Source organism: Temnothorax longispinosus, chromosome 12 (genome assembly GCF_030848805.1).
Source record: "Temnothorax longispinosus isolate EJ_2023e chromosome 12, Tlon_JGU_v1, whole genome shotgun sequence".
NCBI classification, from domain to species: Eukaryota; Metazoa; Arthropoda; class Insecta; order Hymenoptera; family Formicidae; genus Temnothorax; species Temnothorax longispinosus.
In genome coordinates this window covers 7071987-7091702 of record NC_092369.1, presented here as the reverse complement: position 1 = coordinate 7091702, position 19716 = coordinate 7071987, and the positions used below count along the sequence as shown (strand labels likewise).

Sequence of the window (19716 nt, the reverse complement as noted above, 5' to 3'; positions counted from 1 at the left end):
TTCAACGCGAATAAGTGGACGAAACTTATCTCCGCGGCTATTCAGCAATTCTTAAAACGGCCTAATTGCCGCGCTAATTAGAACTATCGTCGTGTCGGCTGATAAGCTCTCTTCGATCCTTCCTTATCTACTAGATATTATATATATAAATTCTGAATCATCGAGACGCAAGTCTCATCGAGATCACGTAAATCTTTCCTACAAGATAAATCTTTCCTCAAATGAAGCCACGAGACGCGTAATGATATTAATTTATTAAACAAGGTTTCGAAGATATATTAAGCTATCTAAGCCAAAATCAGAACACAAAAAATTTTATATGGAACTAATTTGCTAATTATTTTTTTAATATATGCTATTTTTTACAATTACGTGGCAGCTTATTCTTAAGCTATCCAGCCTTTTGTAACTTTTTAATAGCTGGAGCAAAAAAATTACTTCTAAAAGCAAAAAATAGCAAATAATTAGCAAATGAATTCTATATAAAAATTTTTGTATTCTGATATAATTTGGCTTAGATACCTTAATATACCTAAGTTTCGAGATAATGTAAAGCTTCTTTGTATAAATCCGATTCCATTTACGCCAAAAAAATATTTTTTACGCATGGATATGATGATGCCTTTTTTGAAATAGTAAATAATAATTTTATATTTAGAAAATTCGGAATGAAGCGATGATACAAATGATTCTTGCGCCCTTTCGCGTTTCGCCACTTCGATTTGATTTCGTGACGAATCTCTCGCCAGAAATATCGACGGAACTTATGGTTGGCCCTAAGACTCTCCCGCAATCACAATGGCATACGCGTGCCGCGAGGCGAGATTTCGATGAATGGATAGATAGTAAGGAGGATATAACTGGCCGATAAAACGTAGCGCAACCTGGAACAGCTGGAAGGGTTTACAACTCTTTATTCTGCGGGGCGCTGAATGCCCGAACTGTCGAAAATTTTATCGATATATTATCGTACTCGCTCAAATATTTATTTACCGTACGAAATGTCATCGCACTCGATCGGCCCGAGATTGTATTCCCCGCAGGAGGGAAATGTCCTTTTCGAGCGAAGGCGGAGTACCCAGGATTACGAAAAATATTAGTCTAATCGTTTAACATATTTTTATGCAAGTTTTATGATCACAAGCCAGTACAGTATTGTGTGATAATGAGATATTTAATGATTTTTGCCTCAGGTGCGGAATTGCGTACCGATTTTCATCAAGTGTGTTCAGTCTAAAGCTATATATTTCAAGATGGCATTTCGATCAAATGGCATTTTGATTAACTTAATCGGTAATTAATTTGTCAAATTAATTTAAACTTTCTTGTTAAAAAATTTATCGTTAATCTTAGACATCTTGTTAGCAAATTTAGTTAGCAAATAGTATCGTTTTATTGAAGTTCATTGTGAAGATACACAGAAAGAGAGAGAAAGAGCGGATGTGCTCGTATCGAGATAGACGTCGATTCCACGAGTTCTAGGAACTAGCACCCGGAAGTCGTTCGATGTTAAAGAACGACCGCCTGCTTCCAGTAAATCGAATATACATACATATATTACGTGACGAAATTAAAATAGATAAAGCGTATAAATGGCGGGTCTTTCCGACACCCAGCTGCCCGTACACTTCAATGGGCGGTACTGTCGCGTTTGCACCCGCGATTGTTTCTCCGCTATATCCTCCTTGTCCCGTTCATGGAATTCTATCGTGCCAAAGGGGTCAAGAAGGTGCCGTTTCCGTCGTTTGTTCCGTTTCGTTGCCCGCTCACGCGTCGGTGCTTTATCGAAGTCCCGATGTCTGACAACGATGCGAGGAAAAAAATCAGACGGCCGGTCGTACGATGATACTGCGGGATGGAAGGGCTGACTCTCGTCAAGCTCCATCGGTCTCTTCTTTCGCCGAGAGATGACGAGGGAGAAAAAAAGTCAAGTTGATCTAACTCGACGAAACCCATCGTGAACGATCGCCGCGCGAGTTACCGACTTGTTTTCACCACGGTATCGCCCATTCTAAATTTAGCTCTAAACTTGGCATAACTCACAATCAGTAGAAAAACAGAGAGATTAAAATTATAATATAAATATGGCAAGAGAAATATAAAATTTGCAGATATGCACGGGGAGAAACTCGAGCATCTCGTTTCTGACGAATAAATAATAATTACGATCATAGGCTTACGATTATAGAAGTATAGTATGGACAAATTATTCGTAAATGAAATGCAACCGAATTTAATTCCAACTAATTATAAGTGATAATTTCTATCGAGTCGTCAGAAGTACACGTGTATACCTTGCCTCCATTTAATCTCCTAGATGCGGATAAGTGGCATATAAAGTCGCGACATATTCCCACGTCCCTCGCCGGTAGATTTCGATAAGCCCCCTGTTTGCTCGACCGAGAGAATGGTCCGTTCGCGGTTTTCGGGCCATTAAAAGGGGAAAGTAAAGGGCTCGACAAATATTTGAGGCGCGTTTGTTACCGCGTGTGACCTAGTCCGCGTACTATTTCATTTCGCTACGCGTGTATCGTTGCAAATATCATTCGAGAAGGTGAGAAAGATAAGGCTCCACGTCGGCCTCGGTCGCACGGTCCTGCGAATTCGGCTGCAGCCGTTTAGTACGAAAATTTTATCTTTAAGAATATAAGTTCCTCGCAATTGAGAAATTACATTCAGATCAGCTGAGAAAGTCATGGTCAAAAGGACTTTCTAAATACGAGGGTCGTTCAATAAGTCCTTAGAAAAAGATAGAAGAACAAAGGATAAGGAAACAAAGGATAGAAAAAAAATTTTTCTAAGGACTTATTGAACGACATCGTACATCTATCAATTTAAATGGTTTGTCATAATTCAGAACACATTAAAATTTAAAACGAAACATAAAATAATTAAGTGAGATAATACTAATATTTTTACGTCACGTATAGAATAATACATAATATATCTATAAAAATGTGTTTAAAAAAGTCGACATATAATTTCTGGGAAGTTAGGAGCGAGAGAGGGGTATTAAATGCGACAGATTTTAGTCTCTCTTGCTTTATTTCTACAAATTAGCGTACATCGCACTTATAAATTACGGTTTAGTGCTCGCTCTTCGGTGCGCACAACTACGCCGAGACGTTAACCTACGCTTTCTATCAATCCTCGTAAAAATGCGGTGAATAAATATCTAAGTACAAAAGCACGGCTGTGTCAGCGTAGTAACTAGTAAGTGTTAATAAAGTATAGTATATGTGATCTCTACGTGTTTTAATATGGAGCTGTAAGCTCATTTACAATAGCTGCGCGCTCGATACCAGACCAGTCGGTCCTCGATATATCCGGTCGTTTGCGGTCGAGCTAAAATCGAAAATACCATTCACATCTCGTGGAAAAACGAGGGACGATTCGCGATTGAATTACTATAGAAAACGACTCAGCTCTCTAATTCATAAAATTCATGCTCGATTAAAATTTCCTAAAGAGTTAACTCCGTCAATCACAAAGTCTTTTACAGCTGCGATCGCGTTGCCGTATCTCGCGCGCGAATTCCGGGTCCCGAAATACTCGGTCCGTTAAACGGAAAGCGCCAAGCGCACATTTGTTGCCACCCTCGATCGTATTTCAGCCGTTTATTTGAACGGGACGTGCGCGAGCGTGCGGCGAGCCGACCGGCCGATCGCCGGTTTATAGCGTCCGCGCGCGCGTCTCGCTTACATATGTATATACATATATATATTATTACATTTGGAACGCTCGCGCGCCGTTGGGTACCGTATATATCGAGCGGCCGCCTGTTTGTTTGGCCTGAAATTCTGCGCTTTGGAATGGCCGGCTGTCATGGAATGATGTCATGGTGAGTATCGTGGCCGCGCCTCGTCTACGTGGAGACTCTCGAGCCGGGAGAACGGCCAATCCGCCATTTTCGCGTCGAGCAAGAGGCACGTAGCGCGCGCGACCGTATCTCGGATTGCGAGCGATGGTTGTTAACGAGCTATTGCTGTTAATAAATTATCGTTAACAACAATTGTATATTACCAAATCACATAAAGTAGAATATCGATACCTTATTGACTCGTCATGCAGTTCGATTCTAACACTTGAAGAAGGAAATCCGATCTCTTCTGGAGATATAAAATTTAATCCGGTGTTAGTATCCACGTCAAATGCAGCGGTATAATAAATTGCCAGGCTTAGATAAACGAAGGGATATTGTATATATAAAGATGAAAAATCTCAGAACCAAGCATCAGATCGAAGAAAATTAAATGAAGGGTAAAGTCATTATTCTGCGTATCTTAAAAAGGATTGAAAGCCCAGAAAAACCAAAATTCAAACGATTTGACTTCTGTCTGACTCTGGCTTGATTATCTCTAATAGATACGTTTATAATAAATTTTTGCGCTCTGCACTCTATATATATTTTCCCTTCGCGTTTCCTGTTGAAATTAGGAAGAGAAAGACGCCCATCAAATTCTATGTAATGACGGATGTTACGCGAACGTTTACACGTAATCGTCGCAATTCCAAAATTGCGTGGCATTAGAACACGATAAGAGTATAATTTCGACTTTCCAGAAGAATGACTTGGAACTCTCAAAGTCATGACTCTCATATGTATCGATATTTCCTTTTCTTCCCGTCTTTCTTTCTTCACAAATTCGCAATGCCGTCAAACGTCAGAGACGATAGTCCCTTTCTGAGGAAGAGATTTAAGATCGACACGAATGGATTATCCAACATATCTGCGTTACGCTACAAACTTTATCACACGAAGCTCACATTTAGCCGCGCATACAATCGCGAGCAAACTCATGTAAAACTATTAATAGAGTGGATCTCTACAATTAATTAATTACATTGTATTTGGGTATTCCTGGGGCTCTGTATGCCCGGAAATGTCGCGAGGATTTAACATCGCGGCGATTAATCCGATCACAATTTATTTATACAATCATGTGCATTTTACAATCATTTTTATTTATACAAGCATTTGCAACGATTTGGGTCAATGTAACAAAATATTCGACGTGATAAAATAGCCTTTATTTTACTTTTTTTACTTTACGCGATGCGTTTCGTACATAACTTCATCAGCATCGTTATCTACATCAGGGTATCCTGGATCTATCAAAAAATACTTTGTAGAGAAATTTCTCAAGAAACTTGGTACCGACTTTTCCTTAGTAAGGATTTCTAAGAAATATGACTGTATCGTCAAAAATATAAGGTCGTTTACGTGAGTAAGTTTCAAAAATTGCGAAGAAAAAAATAACAAGTCTTCGACTAGCAAATAATTTTAGGACAATTTCGATAATTGTACGACTTTAATCGAGATACATTTTTGGTAAAAATTTAAAAGCTAGACGATAACGTCTTTTCCTCGGCGTGTCGGCCGGGCAGACTCGAAGTCGGGTTCCAAAAATCTATCCCTCGAATATTTCACGACAGATCCAGGATGGTTTACGCAAATCTTTTTTCTGCTCGTTTATATACGTAAAAATCGGACGATTCGACGATATCGCGGCGTGCCTCTCGGCATCGCGAAAACGAAAAATGGTGGGCACTTTTACCTCGTTTTGGTCTACATGTAATTCGGCCACGTCTCGATGCCAGAAACGTAGCGATGTGCGTATTGCGCGTAGGGCGTGGACACGTGCGGATGGCCCATCTGCGTACTCGCGTGCGAATGGTGCGCGTTATGGGCGGATATGTACTGGACCGGCGGAAGGGGAGGCTGCAGCTCGTGGTACCTGACCATCTCCTGAGTCCTGTCCTCCCATGACGAAACCTCCGCGATCGCCTGCTCCGAGCAGTGACGCTTGATCGGTCTCTCGATCTCCTCCTCATATCTGGAAGTGAAGCGAAGTGTCCCGATGTCCCGTAAATCATGCAGAGAGAGAGAGAGAGAGAAAGCGGCAGGGATAAATTTCGGAAAATCCATCGGTCAATTTTACAACGCGCCTCTCGTAACTTTAGCCTGATGTTAACGAACAATATTTGCACCGAATATAATTGAGTGTTCTTAGAAGAGAAGACGTGCAAAATTAGAAATAAAAATATTAATTACATAACGATGAAAGATATGAAGAACTCTCGACATTACGTCGCGCACGGTCTTTTCTATTTTAAGTGCAACGAAAATTTTGGTGGTCAAAACTTTTAGAATGCCGCCATTATAATTTTACGTTCTTTTTAGGTTGCACTCTTTGACTTGAAATCATTGCGAAAGAGCGCAATTACGACGGCCTCCCTACCTGTTGAGTAACCATTGCGAGGCGGTGGTGACTTGCACGGGCGGGTACTGATGTATCGGCGTGCTGGTCTGGGGCGGTAAGTATTGGTCGAGCTCGTTGCTCTCGACCTCGCACTCCTGGAAGTTCACCGGGAGATTCAGGCCGAGCCCGCCCAAAGTGCCGAGGCCGTTCAACTGATTCTCCTCGCCGGGGAGGCCGTCTCCGACCTCGATATACCGAAGATCGACCGCCGGTTGCTGATGCGGGGACTCGCTCGACGGCGTGCCGCTGACCAACTCCTGGTAGTACACCGTGTTGTTCTGCGGAAGCTGATTGCTCTGCGAATCGAGCGTCTTCATTTCGCGGGACGTCAACGATTAGAATGATTGACCGAGGATACAAACAATTCGTGCGCGCGTGAAGTAGCTTTGAATAATTATATTTACAAGAAGGATTAATCCTTTGCGGTCCTACTTCGAATTAGATTCGACATAATATACGGTCGCATTCTTTAAGCATTCGAATCTATACGTGATTATAATCGGCAAATTATATTTTTAATATCTCCATGAATTTCTCCAAGTAATAAAAATTCTTTGATTCATATTAGATACTAGCTGATTAGATGAAATTGAGGATGAAATACTTCATTTTCGCTCATTTGCGAGAAATTATTTGGTCTGCAAAGGTTTAATCTTTTTTTTATTAAATATAATGATCGCAAAGCGAAAATTAAATGACAACTTATTGTTTAAATTATTATTATCACAATCATCGTTAGTTATGCAAATTGATCTTATGAACGATAATCTTAAAATGGCAAACGCGAGTATTGTTGATATAATTATCTAAGTTATTTCTTTGTCATCAAATCAAAAGTTTTCGGGCGATCGCAAGAAACGCGTTTTGAGTACCTGATTGATGTAGTGCTGTCCCCTGGGTGTCGTAGGGGGTGTCGGCGGTGAGAGGCCCTGACCGGGTGTCGTGGGTGGCGAGGAGCTCACGCCACTCTGCGGCGAATTGGGACCTTGAACGCCTCTAGGACTCATGTCCTCCTGCTTCATCGACCTGGTAACGCTGAACGTCACGTTGCTCTGGCTCCTCGTGGGCGAGCTCTCGCGACCGGAAGACGGCCCGTTCTGCTTCCGACGTCGGGGTTGATACTTGTAATCGGGGTGCTCGCGCTTATGGATAACGCGCAGACGGTCGGCCTCCTCGATGAAGGGTTTCTTATCGTTATCGGACAGCAGCCTGTACACAATCAACCGCGTAAGAAATTTAAATTATGCTGAACAAATAACTTTCGTACATATATGTTGTACGAGATTATCTTTTAAGCTACGCTCGAACGTCCACAGTTTTTCCGAATTGTTATAATTTTAAGACCTACATCGCGGAGCGACATTCTCGACACTCGGCCGTGAAATCTGTCGTCGGCTCGACGTGATTCACGTCTCTTCGCGCCCGCATTGCGCGTATATACACAAGCGAGCGACCGTCTTTCTCCTCGCGCCGCTCGTGGCCGAACGTCTCTTGCTACCCGGCATCAGAAGAGCCTCGGAACGAGAGCGTTTCCATCGGCGTCTGATATATACTCTCGAATGAGTCGAAATGGGGGGTCTGGTTAGTGTTTCTGGGCGCGTTAAGGCGCTCGAAGGCGCGCACAACTCAGTCCGCCTCGCGGAGCGGCTTGACGGGCGCGGGGCTCGGTGCACGGTTACGGTCCTTAAATGCTCTTTGTGTTTATATTCCCACTGGGCTCGTAAACCTCGCGGCCGATAAGGTTTTCCGGTGTAATAGAGAACGTCCGAGAGATTTCGAGGATTTCCGTCGTGCTACGCTATAGCCGATGGTTCGTGCCGCCCAAGCGATTCACGTTTCTTCTCTTTAAACGTCTTGCATTTAATAATAAAGTCATCCTGCAAGATGCAGGATGACCTCAGGTTCGTCGCGCTTTCTCTCATCCACAAGATAATTTCCGATTCAGGTCGTCGATGACCGCTTCTTCTGAGTTTGACGTCTCATTCATATTCATTCTTTTCTGATATCTTCATTTAATTGTTAATATGTTTCTTAATTGTATTGTAAACACACACCGCGCAAAATGCAAAATAGAATGGGAGTTGTCATGAGAAACGTTTGAGGAAGCTGATGGTAATACATCATCTGGAGTATTCGCAAGCTCGGGATTTAAATCCCACGACGGGAGCTAAGCTCTCGAGCGAGTTGACACACGTATCTCAAGCTTAACCGAGAGTGTTTTGTCACTCCGACGAAAAGAAGGAGGGAGAAAGAGCGATAGACTAGCGGAGAGAGAGAGAGAGAGAGACGGAGAGAGAAAATCCATCTGGTCAATGGACTTGCCACGAGCTTTTTTTCGACCAGTGGATGCCGACGATAGCGAGCCGTCGCAGCCTCTCTTTTTCCTCGCCAGATGCAACGCAGGGTCAGTCAATTTAGTTCTGCCTCTCGCCAGTATCTCTACGAGGTTATTTGTACATACATATCAGATGTTACCCCGTGAGAGAGGAGGAGGAGGAAGAGGAGAGAAATTCACACGGCCGAAGGTCGCACGAGCTCAATCTCGATGAATCCACATCGCGGGATTCTAATTGAATTATCACGCTTGTCATTCCTAGTAACCGTCAACAAATCGCGAAATTGTCCGACTTTCTCGAAGCGTTCCTTGAGCCAGCTACTAAAAGCGACGATAATTGCTTGACAGAATGTATAATGTTGAATATTAAAAAATTGCGATTAATGGTTAACTTCGTAAAAAGACGGAGACGTTATAAATTTGATTTTCGCGAACGTATAATACTTCAAACAGCGATATAATATATAAAATCCCAGTCATTGGCCGAAAGGAGCAATTTGCGCTTTTACTTCGAATCGATAGCGGCTACCGCGAGAGGAGAAAATAATAGCTATCGCTTTCGAGGGAAGTCTGATGTGTGGAGGAATCGTTCCTTCCGGGAGATAAGACGGATTTACCTGTTCTCGTCACGCGCTATTTGCAGGCGGGCCCGCGGCGCGGGGAGGCGGGTTCGGAAAAATTCACCTGACGGACACAAGGCGCCTATTGTGGTCCCCGGGGGCCCCTTTATCTCCGGCAGGAACCGGCCGGCAGCTGCGAGCACGCGCCAAGGATGAACCGGGGGGATATCTGTTTTCCTTTTGTCGACAAACACATCGCGTTTGGAGTATCCGAATGGCGATACGTTTCGAGACGACGAGAGAGAGAGAGAGAGAGAGAGAGAGAATGCGAGAAAAAGATTTATTTCCAGGCACTGGCACCTGGCCCTCTTATCAGGATTGACGTGAGACAAGTCGGCGTCAAAGTCCGCGAGAATCGACGCAGTTGCGATTAAAGTTCTTGCGCCAAAGGGGCAAGAATATATATCCTTATCATTTTATACTGCAGATTTAGATCCTCGTCATATTCTCATAACTATTGCGTGAAATTTTTGCGAATTATATCATGATATCGCTTCAATCTCTGTGTGCTTACATATCTCTTAGATTTTATATTTCTCTACATTTTTACATCTTCATTACAGATCTTTTCCCTTTTGTACGCACATAAGGTCGCAAACATCATTATAATTCAAGTGTAACGATATCTCCTTTATTCACTTGTCACTTCGTGAACGACCGCGCCATCGATGTTGCGATCTCTGTACATACATATACTCGCAAGCACGATCTTCGTTGAGCTTCGCCGTTTTATCGGTCTCATCGAGGTTGGCAAGCAACTCCGGGCCGCGTAGCGCGATCGCTCTAGCACTGTGTTCATTACCGAAGATGACTGTATCATTTGTTTCTGCGCGAAGGATCAAAATGTCAGAGTGGCACACGGCGACGTCTCTCAATCGACGACCGATCGCGCAAATTCGATTCTTTACGCGCGACGTGATTGCTCAAAGACGATTTGGCTAGTTCATTCGCGCGTATTACGGAGCCTTGGCACAGTCACGTATAAATACATCTCGCGTTCGGACGTGAATGTGTTAATTGGGACTAGGTCCATACCGAAAAGGTGCTAAATAATGACTTTTTAAGAGTCGAAAACCGTAGGTCAACGTAACGACTCAAGGACGGCTTTTGTTTCTCTTGTACGAGCGGCGTCATGTCGATTTTGGTATACGAACCTTCAAAATCCCGTCTCCGACGTGTATTCTTTCTTCTTCTTATGCGAGAGGTCTAGGTGGGTAACGGTTCACCTACGAATGGTGAATGTCACTTGATTCAATCGACGCGCGTTACAGGACCAATAGATCGCTAATGAGCCCCGATATGGCGTTAGGAAAAAAAATCGATTGATCTTTAATGCCAAGCGGCGTCTTATCTTTGGGCGAAAGCTCCGGCCGCGCCGTGACAATCGCCGGGATATCGATCGTCGATCTTTGGCGAACGATCGCGATCGCGGCCGGTGTTATTAAATGATTCGCGACGGGGGTCCTTGTCGGCGCGGCCTCTGATGATCGTTTATATGGCCCACTGGGGCACCTCGTTAGTCCCAACCAGGAAACGGAATCCTCCACCAGTCATCCCGCGTATACAGGATGTATCAGTAATCGCGTGCGTTGCGCGCATGTTTCATTTACCCGAAGTAAGTGTATATCTCATCCTCTCAATTTCTACCTTCTCTTTATTCAACGTTAGGAGAAGGCGTTTAAACCTATTTTGAAAAGATGAAGGATTTTCTAAGAGCGATATATGGGGAAGCGCGCGGACACGAGCGTTAAGGAGATTTGTATCTTCTATAAAGAGAGGGCTGCCGAGACGTCACGCGAAGTGTGTTCTCTCCGCTGTTACATGTGCGACCCGAGTTCACGGGTCTCGAGAAGCAGGAACACTTGTACCACGTGCAGCCTAGGCGCCACGTGGTGCGGATGTGTTTAATACATATATATGTATATACGTGCCGCTAACTCCAAAAGTAAAAAAAAAAAAAGAAGAAGCATTCGCGAATTCGCTGGTAAAAATAGAAATGGGTTACGTATGAACAAGTGGTCGCGGGAATTGGAACGCGGTGACTCTGAACTTTCGTCGCACGATCCTTGTTGGACGATATTAGCTCGCTTTCCGGCCCAGCGATTTTGATCGAAATCGCATGTGCAATTTCGCATCTTATATACGCAAGTGAAATCGAACGTGATTCCAAAACAGTCAAAGCATTATCTTTATTCGTCATCCTTTGGTGACTGATTCTTTTTCTACATCAATCGTGAGAGAGAGATTGAAAACTTTTTGAATTTCTACAAAGAGCCACGGCAGTGAGAGAAGTATAGTTCACAGCGCGAAACTGTCGTATATTTATCAGAGATTCGTAAAAAGAAAGAAATGCTTCCAAGTTTTCAATAAAGCATAAATTAAAGAATTTTGATTTCTTGCTACATATAAAAATAAATATTGATATAATTATAAATTATCGCCTGTTGTCAGTATTTTGCCCCTTCGCGCGACGTGTGAGCTTGAAATTATTGAATCGGCGATAAACAGCACAGGTGGCCTCGAATAAACGGCAGCTGTAAAATGATCAACAGCACATTTCCGTGCTTTCGGCTTGTGATCCGATTTTCTTCGAACGAGGCGAGCGCGCGAACGAAGATCAGCGAGCGCGATTCTCTCGCATGGCTGGCCGCCGCCTGGCGAGCTCGCATCTGTGAGAGAATCGGGCTTATCAGATCGGGAGAACGGAGAGGCATCCGATTGAAGACACGTGGTGCCGATTAATTTTATCGAAACAGTGCCTTTCCGCCGCGCAGGGAGGCCGTTGAAACCTTATTCGTCGACCGAACGTTCGAGTACGCATTTACGTTTAATTCTCAACTATACGCGACTTTTATAAAATCGAATCGAGCAAAAGGAAAAATTGGAGCAAAAAGTTGTATTAGACTGAAGCAGAGAGTCTAGTGACATTTTGTTCGATTTCGAGCTAAATAATTCTAACAAAGACAATAAAAGAGGAGCATAGTCAGAGTTATCTTTATCATAATTTTCGAAAAAAATATAATGGTAGATTTTAAGCTGAATATTTCAGATTGTAAAACATCTAAGATCTTGCGCTAATCTAGAATAATGAAACCGCCGTGCCTCTCCTAGGATTTGTCACGTTACTGATTTACCGCTACCGTTCCGCCTGACGCGTTCAAAATATTGACGCAAGCACAAAGAACGCGCGACACTCACCGCCATAACTTTCCCAGTGTTTTCGACAGCTCGGCGTTGTGAAGCTGTGGGTACTGATCGGCCAGTTTTCGCCTCGCAGCCTGGGCCCACACCATAAACGCATTCATGGGCCTCTTGACGTGGGCCGCCCTTTTGTCGCCGGAGCCCCTGCAATTCGAAGACATTATCTTCATTGGAAACGATACACCTCTCTATACAAATTTGCGCGAACAAACACAAGATTCTATTAAAAAGACTTGTTCAATATTACCCAGCGAGAAACCTCTTATTTATGTACCTCATTACGATTACTGCGCGCTCTAAACATCTAAATGATTAATTCAATTCACCATGTAGCTCGTGATATTCCTATGCAACGTAACTTTAACACGTAACTGAGTCCTTATTCTTGTGGCAATTAACATGCTCGGTATTTTACTGCTTCCGGTTAACTTCTTTCGCGATACAACTTTGATAAAATACTTTTACAATACATATACAAAGTTATATCAAATGTCCCGTCAAACTTTCACAGAGTCGCCGTAAATCTCTGATCTCTTACGACTTAAAAAAACGCGTATATAAAAAATGAGATTTTTTAAATTGTTCAGTAGAAATAAAAGCTAAATTCAACAGCGAGAAAGATTCTCTCTCTCTCTCTCTCTCTCTCTCTCTCTCTCTCTCTCTCTTTCTCTCTCTCTCTCTTTCTCTTTCTCTATCTACCTACCCGGTCGACTATTCTGGCGGATAATCTGGTGACTTGCAGAAGAAAATAACCAGAGGCGACGGCACGGTATATACATACACACGCACACATACGTATCCGTATCGGGTTCTCCGCGCGGGCTACCCCCGGGTCATCCTGGAGAGCGGCGCGGAGCGTTTAAAACCGGCCTTAAAATAACACCGTGGCTGCCGACGTGTGACGGGTAGGAATGGACGTATCCCTTTCTTTCCGAGAAGATGACTTCATAAAACTTTTGCCCCGTCCAGAGCCCAGGGATCGACGTGATTGACGTGATTGCCGCGCCAGGAGAGATATCCTGGACTGGCCTCTTCCACCCCCCCCCCCGTTCCTCCCTGTTTTTCTTTTTACCCTTAATCGAGGATTCTTTAAGGACCCGCGCGCGGCCGCCCGAGCGGACGGCCGTGAGGCGCGAAGAACGGGCGGCATACGGTATACGGGATTATTTTCTGGCGGGAATCGTTAGGTGGGATATAAAGAGATAGGCATCAGTTATTGTGCGATCTTAAATAATGTCGAAACAATCGGATTAAGATACGAAGGTACAGCTCGGATGTAACTGGCGATACGTAAACGATATCAGATGCGTACATATAAATTATGTATATTTATCGCGTACGAGAGTGCGCGATGTTTGTCGCGATCGATTCCCGATGCAAGGCGGGACAAAAGGATCGCTCCGTAGGCTTCCGGCCGAGGAAAGCGGAACCCGGAGGGACAGCGTTGCTGCAACAGTTCGTAGGGTGTAATCGGACCTACAAGCGTTCGATTCGCGCGGGGATTACACGGGGATAAGCGTGGCGAACGCGCGTAACGCGGGTGAAAAGGACTCCGGCGCGCGTCTCAAGGATTCGAAAGCGGTCCCCGCGGTACATTTCGGCCTCTTTGAAATGAGAGGGGCGTTAAATCCGTGTGTAAACCCGCGGAGCCGTTGGTAATTAGCGTGGGCTCACTAACGAGGGTTTTCACGGCGCTCCTCGACGCGAGCGCGCGGCACACACGACGCGCGCGCTTTACCTGGATAAACGCAAGGAGAGGAGAGAAAAAAAAAGTGAAAAAAGACGTACGATGCGTGTGACTCTGCGTGTTCGCGACGTAGGCGTGGTACCGTGCAAAATGGCACAAACGCGCAGCAAGAAGAACACGAGAGCGATATCAGGTGGGCAATTAAAAGAAAAAAGAAGCTTTCACCAACGCGCCAACCTTATCCTGCGTCTTGATGAACACAATTTTCACCAACACAACTATCATTTTTGCGCGTTTAGAAATCGTCAATTAATGTTTGATATACGGTACGGATCGCGGCATCTGCGCGACACGATACACTCTCACGGAAATTCATGGGAATTAAAAAACCGGTCGATTTTATCGGGCTCTAATCGCCGGGAATAAACACCGCACCCTGCGTCTAACCCCCCCCGAGATAACCCCGTAATTGAGGGTTAGCGATAAGCGCGCGTAACGATACACTCCGTGATTTCCGTCGTGGCCCGTCCTCCTCTATGATCTAACCGCGTACCTAGTACCGCGTAATCGCTCCTCCTCGCATCGCTCCGTTGAATTTTTCCGGCGTCTTATCTTCGGCGCACGCGACAGCCGCGATCCCCGGGACATTCTTTTCGTACGCGTCTAACGACGTTGAGATTATAAGATGAAATCATAAGCAAATCTTCTTCACTGAAATCAACATTCTCGATATCATTTGATGGAGTTTTCTTCGGAGAATTTTAAAGTTTCTAACGCGTTTCAAAAAGAGACGTTGCTTCAGCATTAATACGAAATTAATGTCTTTTTGTCGGTCGCAGCTTTAAAGTCATTTCCGAAAATACATTTTCTAGATACATTCTAAAATTTTATTATCTCGGCGATCGCGATGTCCCAAATTGCAGGTGATGACAGTTCACGCAATACAATTACACCCAAACGTAATTTCCACATTTGACACAACATAAGTCTCTTATAGACGCTCCGATAAGATATTTTTCACAGTTTCCGGTGTTTTTTTTTTTAATCTTCCCGATATAGATTCTTCTGTTCTATTCTTTTTGCAAAGGCAATTACGATCGTCGCGGCAAATAGAAATACCAAATCGCAGTATCGGCAGCCATTACGACGATGGATCGGAAGGCGCGTTGCACAATTTTCCGCGTATCGAGGTCGAGCTCGCGATTTTATCGAGTTCGCCGGCGATCTAATAATTTTTCATCGGCGAGCACCGAGTGACGCGCCGAGGACACACCGCTCGACGAGGAACACTCCGCTCCTAAAGTGCGGAAAGAAATAGCATTTCAGTTTCTCTCCTCTCGTTATTTTCTTCTTTTTTCTTTCTTTTCTTCGGATCGTTATCGGGTCGCTGTTTTAAAACCGCCTCTCTGCCTTCCCACGATCGAGGAGGACCGACGGGCTGGCGCGCGGGATGCGGCGATCGGGTATTAATTAGCCAATTTGCGTTAATTGGCGACCGAGGACATTTTTCCGCGAGACGCACGTTTCCCAGGCCGGGGAAACGAGTGCGTCATAATTGAGTTAGCGTTACGTATTTTTAAGGCCGCGCGTCGCGCTTCCTCGCCCTCTTCTTCTCTCCCCGACGGCTCCGTCGCGCCGTTCCTTCTTCTTTCTCTTCTTCGGTTTTTTTCTCCCCCTCCCTCCTTTTTCCCCCCTCGCGCGAGTTAAACCCGCGAAGCTTCACAGCACGGCCACATGCGTGCGTGTCTATGTTAACGCGTCGCTAATACGACTCGCGACGATTAAAACGCTTCGCGAAAACATCGAGGAAGCTAGAGGAGAAAAAAAAAGAAATACCTCTCGGAAGCGTTTTCTATTTCAGTGATTCATTAATCTTTCTGCTCTAAACAAAAAAAAATATGAACAAAATGGTGTCGTAACATCTAAATGAAATATCAATGGAGAAATACATCTTTCATTCGTCAGTGTCAACAATAGTCGACGTTTGCGCGAAGTTACTTTATCATATATGATAAAGTAACTTCGCAAACGTCGACTATGTTAATTTTTCTCGGTTCCTTCGATTCGGTGAGTTTTTTCGAACGACGGCAAGATGTCTTTTCATCATCCTCTTCAAATTCTAGCAAAAAAACGTTTAAAATATGACTAATTAAATCTGACTAAAGACTTTAGAAGATTACGCCAAAGCGCCCGAGCAATTTTTCGAAATCTTTCCATCGCTCGAATGAAACGGCGGTTCAGAAGTGAGGGAAGAAAAGGGTCTGCCACGCGATACACTTACTTGGTAGCAACGGGTACCAGGGTCCAGTCGTATCCTTGGAGAACCTTGGCGACGGCAGCGCTGATTCCCTCGCCGCCGTTGGCGGCCACCGTCGCCGCGGCGACGGCCGTTGCTGACGCTTTGTTATTACCGTTGATGCTGTTGTTATTGTTATTATTGTTCCCGACCGCCGGCGAAATCGACGCGCCGCTGCTCTCCGGCTTGACGTCATTCATCTTCATCCCCTTCGTCGCGTACGTCGTCGCGCGCAACAACGATGCCCGCGCGAGGCCCGTCGGTGCCGAGGGTGCCGTGCGATCGCACGCGATCAGTCCTACCGATTTGTCGACACGCGGCAAACACGTCTCATCTCATCTCAGCCGCGAAGAGTAATCAACGATCGATCAATTTGTCATCGCCGCGATAACGCAGCCGCTCTTGTTATCGCCTTTTATCATCGCGGCGAGCGCATCGCTTATGTTTCCCGCGATTCGGCCGCGACCTGGCGGTCGACGATAAGTTTCGTCAGCTGCTGATGCCGCGGTCTCTGTCCGATCTTGGATCCTTCCCTCCCTTCGCGGAGTTTTGGGCTGTCGCGTCCCGATCGGCGACCGTCACGTTTGTAATCAAATTCGTTGGCGATTAACTCGCACGTATCTCGCGCGCACACGCGTGACTCGTTTGCAGCGTCGTTCTATCTGCTCGTCGGTCGCCTTTTTGCTCGTCGCAGTTCGCCGAACTCCGGCTGGCTTCTTATCTGCGCCGCTCCTCTTTGTCCGTCTCGAAGTCTCGCGCTTGGTCCCCTTCCCGAGAAAGGCGAGATCGGTGCCGCGTATCTCGTGATCGACAAGCTTTCCTCGACGGTCGGTCCTCTTATCCTTCCGCGTAGATCATTGCACTTTGCTTCTCTGCCTCGAGCTAGCGGATCTTCAGTCGAATGACACGTGTCTCGGTAAACAGATATCACTGGCGTTTAAACGGATTCTCGTATCATTACAGTCTACCATTCGTCGTGTATCTTTCGAGAGGAGCAACATCCAAGTATCGTCATACGGTACGTCGTGAGATCGCCCGTGATGTCAGCGGAACTGAAATTGTCCGAAAGCATTCGCGGAATCCGCGGGGAGTCTGCGATGTCTCTCAGTAGATCCGTTCGTCCGATCGTCAGGAACCGTTAACTCACACCAGCCGGTCCGGTCCAAGTCTCGCGGGGACCACGATTTCGCACCTTTTGAAGAGTCTTCCGTGTAGCGGCGTTCGAGAACAGTTTTTTTCTTTCTTTCACATAACGACACCGTGAACTCCGGTATCTCCGTTCGCCGGGCCGGACGACGGGGATCGCGCTCGCATTACTCGCGTTAACTCGCGCCGAGTCGAAGCTCTCTCGGGGTTTCGGCGGGTCGCTTGTCGCGCGATCGGCGCTCGAGTGAGGTGGTTGCATCGCCTCGGGGCAGTTTCCACCACGAGGCCTGACATCGCTCACTCGGCTCGGCTGGCTCGTTTTGGGGGCGGGGCGAAGGCAGCGCGCTGGTAACACTTGTTGCTCCGTGAAGTCCCAGCGACGGTCGCGTGCACCGGGAGGGAGATGACGGCGGCGGCGGCAGCGGCGGCGGCGGTGGAAGTGGCCGGGATATCTCGCGGATGGAAACGAGACAAGGAGAGGGCACACGAGGCACTCGCTCGGCGTATCTCGCGGCCGTCGTGTTCGCCGGCCTCGTCGTCGCCTCGACGAGGAACGCGGCCAAATAAGGCGGCACCCACGAGGCCGTTATATTTTTTTGTTGCTTCTTCGTATTGTAATACACCGTCAATGGAAAGATTCCGCGTTATCATAATCGACGTACGAGCAAAAGCGAGCCTCGCCATAGCGGGAAGGACTATATACGATCGTAATTCTTTAACCCTTATATATTCAGACACGACCGATTATTACGATAATAATGAGATTGAGTTTGCTTTTAATTTTTAATTAATGATAAGTATAAAAAAATTACTATAATTAATTTATCAACTTGAAGATTGCTGAAAATCTGTTCATCGAAAAGAAAGTTCGCAAGTATTTCGATAAAAAAAATAAAAGCCCTCCTATGCGCGAGTATGTAATAAAAATAAGCGAGAAAATATACGTGATCCAAGCGGAATGTATAAAAATGATTACTCCGAAATAGAATCTCGAGTACCAAATAAACATTATACACTTGTGTGGCATTTAATCTCCTTTTTTCGGCGTTGACTTAATTCTCTAGTACGAGTTCCACTAATACGTACCTCTTCAAACTCTATCTCTCTTCCTCCAACACTTTTTATTTTAATACGAAGTGTTGGAGTTTTTCTTTTTTTTTCCAAGACCACGATTGCATTTATGATACGCCGCTAAGGATTGGAGACAAAGAATGCGAACACGCCATCTCGTTGACCAAAGAAAGGGTGTCCTGCGACAATGTTGCACCATCCGACTGCAATACTGACATTTTTTTCGCGCGAGAGACCACTCTCGCTGACCGACAATCGGACGTTAATAATATCGCGGATTTGTCTCTCTCTTTCTTTCTCTCCGTCTCCGTCTCTCTTTCTCTGTTCTCAGATAGATCATCTCCCCTTCCTCATGTGATACCGCGTTCCCCTCCCCTTCAGGCTGTCAGAGATCGCCGGTCATTCCATTTATATTTCGGTGCTCTTTGCTGACAAGAGAGTTTCCATGGCTACGATATCCTCCGGGAGGATGGAACCAATCGTGTTTCTGCTTGCTCCACCTATCTCTCGCCTCGTCCCTCTTCTTCTCACTCCCTCCTTCCCTCTCCCTCGCTCCTACTGCAGCTCCTCGGTTCTCCGCTCCGTTCCTGCTCGCGATCATCTCCGTTCCTCCGACGTGGTCCCGTCGATTGGTCCGGGCGGTCGGCTGCAATTATGACGTCGCGTGGAGGAGAGTACATGCCGCATCAAGACCGGTTGCATTCACGATTGCACGCTGCACTCATCGACCGACCCTCGTGGTGACCGGACATTTACGTTTCGGCAAGGAAACGAAAGCTTCGACGAGACGCGCGTAGTTCGCGAGGACTTTCAATGTTGCTTCATACTTGGGAATCTTGCAAATAAATTTACCTCTCGCGTTTTTATATCGGATTCTTTTCAACATAAAGAGGACATGGGACGTACGAAAGATAGCCATTATGTGTACATTTTGTAGAAAGACCAGATTTTATGATGTCATTAAATTAATAAACGTTATAACGAGAAAAATTTTCTACTTTAAATGAATTTAGCGAATTATTTATGGATTTCTAAATAAGCTTATTTTTTCATTAACGAAAGCATTATTAATTAGCTCAGTAATTTTTATTTATCGC

At 45.2% G+C, this 19716-nt stretch overlaps 1 protein-coding gene across 3 annotated transcripts; it reads right to left on the bottom strand.

Annotated features, from left to right (window-relative positions):
• Nucleotides 1-3026: 3026 nt before the first annotated feature.
• LOC139822966 (transcription factor Sox-9-B) lies at nucleotides 3027-17866 on the bottom strand. Of its 3 annotated transcripts, none has more exons than XM_071795181.1 (5): nucleotides 16388-17866; nucleotides 12417-12563; nucleotides 7136-7472; nucleotides 6243-6574; nucleotides 3027-5837 (listed from the first exon to the last, which is right to left on the bottom strand). In XM_071795181.1, exons 1-5 carry the CDS (start codon nucleotides 16606-16608, stop codon nucleotides 5570-5572), a joined length of 1305 nt encoding a protein of 434 aa, XP_071651282.1. In that variant the 5' UTR covers nucleotides 16609-17866; the 3' UTR covers nucleotides 3027-5569. The 3 variants fall into 3 exon arrangements, with proteins under 3 accessions (XP_071651282.1, XP_071651283.1, XP_071651284.1); XM_071795182.1 differs by having other exon boundaries at nucleotides 6243-6559; XM_071795183.1 differs by having other exon boundaries at nucleotides 12417-12545.
• Between the last annotated feature and the right edge of the window lie 1850 nt (nucleotides 17867-19716).